Here is a 5,694-nt window from a genome sequence, read left to right on the forward strand (position 1 = left end):
TATTTGCCTCGCAGGGCAAAGATTATTTCATTTATTTGGTGTGTTAGAAAATAATATTGGAGGGAGATTCCCCATCCGTTGCCAGGGAGGTGGGAGGCTGCTGTGGCTCCTTGGACAGCCCCTCTTCTCCAGGGATATCCTTGTTTCTCCAGCATGAGCTTTAAACCAGCACATAATCCCAGCTTTCCCTTGCAAAGGGAAAAATCCAGATTATTTTTCTGGGATTTTTCAAGCAGTTGGCCTTTGGGTCAAGGTCCACCTCTGCAGGGAGCACTGTTTAGAGCTCCTGTTTCCAATCTCGTTATCCCATTCTTTTCAATCCCGCCCTTTTGCCCGTGACGTGGCTGCTCCCAGCAGGAAGAGGACGGTCACAGGGAACCATCCAGTGCTGCCTTCCCAGCTCTTCATCCCGCTGGAGGTAACAGGAATTTTGCAGCCACGTTTCCTTTCAGTTTTTGGCTCAGGGGCTCACCTGGGAGGGGAGGGCAGGAGGTGGGAGCTGTGGGCTGGGATACGAAGGTGCTGCAGTTTGGGAGGACGCCCGGGGTGAAGGGATTTGCAGAGGGAGGGAGCCAGGTTGCTCCGAGGTTGTTGAACACCAAACACCAGCGAGGAGGGGCAGGGATTCCTCCGGGTCTGTTGATGGCTCCCCCATAACTGGTGTGGTCACTGGCACAGTCCAGGCCATGCCACGGAATGGGATAATGGGATCTTGCTCCAAACAGGCTCCTCTGGCTGCAGCGAGCAGAGATCCCGGTGAAACTGCACCTGGCTTTACACTGACCCTGCTGCTGTGTCAGCAGGGCTGTGCGATCTCTCCTCACCAACCACTTCCCACGCAGGATCATGGAATCATTTAGGCTGGAAAAGCCCTCTGAGGTCACTGAGTCCAACCATTCCCCCAGCGCTGCCAACACCTCCCTAACCCATGTCCCAAAAAGCCAAGGGCAGTGCCAGGGGATCTGAACCCAACCTAAACCACCAGGAACCTCTGTGAGCCCAGGCTGGTGAGTCCCCACACCCTGGTGCTGCATCACCCCGAGCCCCCGGCCTCACCCTCTGCCTGGTGGTGACATCTGGCAGCTTAGAGACAAATGCCAAGAAATGTCCTCCGATGTTTCCTGCTGCTCTGCCAGGCCCCAGATGGGCTCCACTCTCTGGCTTGGCTCCCCCTGGATCAGTGTCCACACGTGGGAGGACCCGGCAGGGGGCTGGAGGAAGGGTCACACGCGTGGTCCCGTCCTTGCTGCGCACGGGGTTTGTGTGTTGGGAGCCTGGCATCTTGGTGCCGCCAGCCCTCAGCGAGGTCACCCAGACTGTCCCCCACACCTGGCCCCAGCCGGGGGCTCTGACAGGCTCAGGTGCCACCAGAGGCAGACCAGAGCCTGAGGCTCCTGCAGGGAGGAGGATTTATTGCTTCTGTACTTGTGCCACCTGCAGGACAAAGGAAAACCTGGGCCAACCCCACTCAGCTCTCAGCTCCCTGGACCATTTCCCATTTCCCTGCAGAGCTGGATGCTCCTAACTTCCACATTCTCTGGTTTTCCATGCCAGTTCCCAGCCCTGAGAGCATGTCCTGGAAGGGGGAGGGCACGAGCCCACCTTCGTGTTTCATCCAGCGCCTGGACCACCTCGTGCTGACTGTGAAGAGCATTGAGGACACTGTGGCCTTTTATTCCAAAGTCCTGGGCATGGAGGTGGTGACTTTCAAGGTAATGTGGGGCACAGGCTTGGTTTGGGTCTAGAAGAGCTGGAACTGTGGTTCTAGGCCCTGTGGATCTCTGATGGGTTCTCTGGGAGTGAGGGGGAGATGGTAGGACCAGCAGAAGCCGCAGCCCATCAAGCTCTGAATTTCAGGACAGTCAGGCTGAGTCAGAGGTAAGTCCAAAGCACACTGAAAGGAGTCAAAGTGACAAAAAAACCCCAAAGATTCTCTGAAAAAACAATTCCTAGGGCTGAAGGAGAACCCTCAAACCCACACATCCTCTAAAGACATCTAACAGGCTCTTGCTTTGATATTCCCATTGGCGAAGGGAGGAAAGGTTGGTGAATATTTAATATTTTATGTTTAATATTTAATGTTTATATTAATATTAAATATTTAATATTAATATTTAATATTTAATATTCCAACTCACCTCCTGCCGTTTTTCCTGATGAACACACAGCACCTTTTTAGCTTCTAAGATCTTCCCTCTCTGCTGCTCCACCAATTCTCTTAAAATCAAACTCAGCTCTGATCTTTGGGTGGTCACTGCTCAGCGTTTCCCTGGGGGCTCGGCTGCCACATGAGCCTGCAGAAACCTCCTTGAGATCCTGCAAAGAGCCACCAAAACCTCCCTCCTGCCCCTCTTCCCACCTCCTCAGCCTTGTCCCCACTGCAGTGCCAGCCTGCCCTTTGGCTGTGTGGCTGGATGGAGAGTCCCCACTCCTGAAAACCCTTGGAAATCCTGCATGTGGCTGTGGGTTTTCTTGGAATGTGGAGTTTCTTGGGTCACTCCACATCTCAATGAGTGCCTTGCAGTGATCTGTTTTTGGGTTGGCCCAGCAAAGCCCTGAGTTAGCGGGACTCCATCGGTTCCCCGGGGTTTCCAGCAGTGCTCGGGGAGTGGGTGCTGAAGGTTTCCAGCCTAGGAAGTCTCCTTTACTTCGGCCTTTTCCTTTGGGAACAGGGGAACCGCAAAGCTTTGCGTTTCGGCCAGCAGAAGTTCAACCTGCACGAGGCTGGGCAGGAGTTTGAGCCCAAGGCTCGGCGCCCAGTGCCCGGCTCTGCGGATTTTTGCCTGATCACAGCAGCGCCCCTGGAGAAGCTGCTGGAGCATCTGGAGGTGAGGCAGGCCCAGGGTGTCCCCAGGGCGGTGGCATCCCAAGGGCCACGAATCCTCTAAATGACGCTTTCCTGGGGAATGCCAGGGTTGTCTCATCCAGCAGTTCATGTTTCCAAGGCTGGGGGAGGAGGGCGCGGCGATGAGACGACCATCAAACCCCTGCCCTCCTGTGTCCTCCAGGCCTGTGGGGTGCCCATTGAAGAAGGTCCCGTGGCCAGAACTGGTGCTGTGGGTCCAATAACCTCCATCTACTTCCGAGACCCCGACGAGAACTTGGTGGAGGTTTCCAGGTACTGCACAGCTGGGGCTGTGGACACCGAAGGGGAGCCCTGACCACAGCCCATGCTCTGCCTGCGTCCCAGGGCGCAGAGGCCAGGTCTGGCTGGCCCATTTACAGATCCAAGCTTTAATTGTGTAAACCTGGGACAAGCCTCAAATCCCAGCCACAAAGTAGGGCTGCAGGAACATCGGGAGTTCTCTCAAGGCAGCCTGCTCTGCTCTGGATGTGAATCCTGCTTTTATACATCCCTGCCACGGAGACTCCATGGCCTTCGCGGAAGATCTGTCCTGCTGCTGCTGCGCTGCAATTGTTGGGACATTTTTCCTAATTCCTGCTACCCCTTCTGCTGCAGTTGAAGTCCTCATTCCTACACTGTCCACCTGTCACTCCCCTCCTCTTCAGAGTCACTTTTCCACAGCTGGAAATTTCTGTCTCCCTTCCTTTCATCCTCCTGCTCCTTGTCTCAAGCTGCCTGGTGCTGGTGGCTCTCCCACCAAGGCAGAGGTTTAAATCCAGCTGTGACTGTCCAAACACACTTCTCACCTGGGATTTGGGAATTTGGCCTCGGTGTGACACTCAAAAACTCCTGGAGCTGAAGATCCAATCCTCACCCTCATCTCTGTATCAATAATTGTGAGGGTTGGAAAAAGCAGGGATGAGGTGCCTACATGGAGGGCAGAGGTCAGAAGTCCAGGAGTTCACCTGGATTCGTGCAGGGATTGAGGATGGTCTGACACAGGGGAGTCTGACTCTGATGGCACCTGGGTACTGGTGGCACTGTCCTAAGTTTTCTTCTTTCTTTAGTAATTTAAAAAGCCATTTCCAAGTTACTTTAAAAGTATAAAACAATGAGGGACCTGGCGATTCTCGAGCAGAGCAGTTCCCAGGCTGGCCACACTGAGGTAGCACCGATATCCTCACCGGAACAGCGCTGGAAAGGAGGGAGGACTCTTCCGACCTCTGCAGTCCAAATCTTCTATAAAATTGACACAATCTCTGACTCGTACTCATTTTTCCCTTGCTGGAGTTTCGTGGGAAATCCAAAACTCTTCATGGTGCGAAAAAAGGCGAAGTCACAAAACATTCAGTGCTTTGGACGATCAGTGGGGATGAGCTGCTTTCCATTGAGTCGTTTGTGGGAACTAAACACAGGAATGTCATGGGAGGAAACCACGGGCATCCCCTCACCTTTACCTTGTGAATGCAGATCCGGGAAGGGATCCCGGGCAGGGACGGAGTCCCCTCAGCCCCGGCGCCCGCGGAGCGCCCGGCGGCTGCTCTCCAGGGTGCTGATGTGCCCCGGCCGTGCCCGGCTGCCGCGGGACCCCTGTCCGGCCCATGGGAGAGGGTCAGTGCACATGGGAGAGGGTCAAAGAACATGGGAGAGGGTCAATCCCTACAGGAGAGGGTCAGTGCCCATGGGAGAGGGTCAATCCCTACAGGAGAGGGTCAGTGCCCATGGGAGAGTGTCAGTGCCCACGGGAGAGGGTCAGTGCCCATGGGAGAGGGTCAGTGCCCACGGGAGAGGGTCAGTGCCCATGGGAGAGGGTCAAAGAACATGGGAGAGGGTCAATCCCTACAGGAGAGGGTCAGTGCCCATGGGAGAGGGTCAGTGCCCATGGGAGGGGGTCAGTGCCCACGGGAGAGGGTCAGTGCCCATGGGAGAGGGTCAATCCCTACAGGAGAGGGTCAATCCCTACAGGAGAGGGTCAGTGCCCATGGGAGAGGGTCAGTGCCCATGGGAGGGGGTCAGTGCCCATGGGACGGGGTCAGTGCCCATGGGACAGGGTTTTGCTCCCTCCACTGGAGCCCACCTCGGTTCTGTCCCACACACTGATCCCTCTGAGTGCTGAGCTGCTGGCTGGCCTGGAGGGCACCGGTTCCGTGGCTTTCCCGTTCACTGGAGTGTGAAACATGGAGTGACACATTTGGGGATCTCACACCTGACCCGAACCACAGGAAACTCGAAATTTGTCATGGAAACGTAGCAAGTATTTGGAATGTGTTGCTGATGGAGGAGCTTCTCTTGGAGTGATGGTGCTGGAGCACAGCAGGCTTTGCTGCCTGATGGTTATTGTTGTCTCCAGGAGAAGCAACCTGTGAGGCTCAATGTTTTTCCCTGGAGAAACCACTGGCCACATGCCAGCATTCCAGCTGTCCCTGTCCCAACCTCTGCTGGGCTCCCTGTCTATTGGAAAAGCCTCTGTATTTTGAGTATTCCAATTAAAACTGATGGTTTACATAATGCAGCATTAAATCTTTATGAATTTAATTCCGTTCTTTATTCAGCAAGATTCATTGTGAATATTGGACAGTGGGACAAAGTGGATTAACAGGTGGCAATACAGTTTTCTTCTGGATGGTTCGTTCCCTGCACAAACCACAACCAGCAAGAGAAAAGGAACTTCCTTCTTGTCTACTCCCATCTCATCCCTCTTGAACCCTAATTCCCGCAGCAGATTCCAGACTTTTATCATGATCATACTGGAAAGGAGAGCTTCGGATCAGCAATCCCAGTGTTTCCTGTGGAGGAATGTTGAGTTCTCCATCCCCCTGCGCAGGAAGGATGCAGGGGAAGGAGCCTTC

At 54.5% G+C, this 5,694-nt stretch overlaps 1 protein-coding gene across 2 annotated transcripts; it reads left to right on the plus strand.

Moving 5' to 3' along the window:
* The first annotated feature begins 96 nt into the window (after positions 1-96).
* GLOD5 (glyoxalase domain containing 5) lies at positions 97-5,380 on the plus strand. Of its 2 annotated transcripts, XM_032124276.1 has the most exons (4): positions 97-418; positions 1,555-1,712; positions 2,673-2,828; positions 3,009-5,380. In XM_032124276.1, the coding sequence occupies exons 2-4, from the start codon at positions 1,572-1,574 to the stop codon at positions 3,159-3,161; spliced, it is 450 nt and encodes a 149-aa protein (XP_031980167.1). In that variant the 5' UTR covers positions 97-418; positions 1,555-1,571; the 3' UTR covers positions 3,162-5,380. The 2 variants fall into 2 exon arrangements, with proteins under 2 accessions (XP_031980167.1, XP_031980166.1); XM_032124275.1 differs by lacking the exon at positions 97-418 and having other exon boundaries at positions 1,548-1,712.
* Positions 5,381-5,694: the final 314 nt, after the last annotated feature.

The sequence above is a fragment of the Corvus moneduloides genome, chromosome 14 (assembly GCF_009650955.1).
Source record: "Corvus moneduloides isolate bCorMon1 chromosome 14, bCorMon1.pri, whole genome shotgun sequence".
Taxonomy (NCBI): Eukaryota; Metazoa; Chordata; class Aves; order Passeriformes; family Corvidae; genus Corvus; species Corvus moneduloides.

Coding starts and splice junctions, on each gene's coding strand:
- GLOD5 (XM_032124275.1), top strand. CDS start 1,548: ATGCCAGTTCCCAGCCCTGAGAGCATGTCCTGGAAGGGGGAGGGCACG. Junction 1,713..2,672: donor TGGAGGTGGTGACTTTCAAG/GTAATGTGGGGC, acceptor CTTTGGGAACAG/GGGAACCGCAAAGCTTTGCG. Junction 2,829..3,008: donor AGCTGCTGGAGCATCTGGAG/GTGAGGCAGGCC, acceptor TGTGTCCTCCAG/GCCTGTGGGGTGCCCATTGA.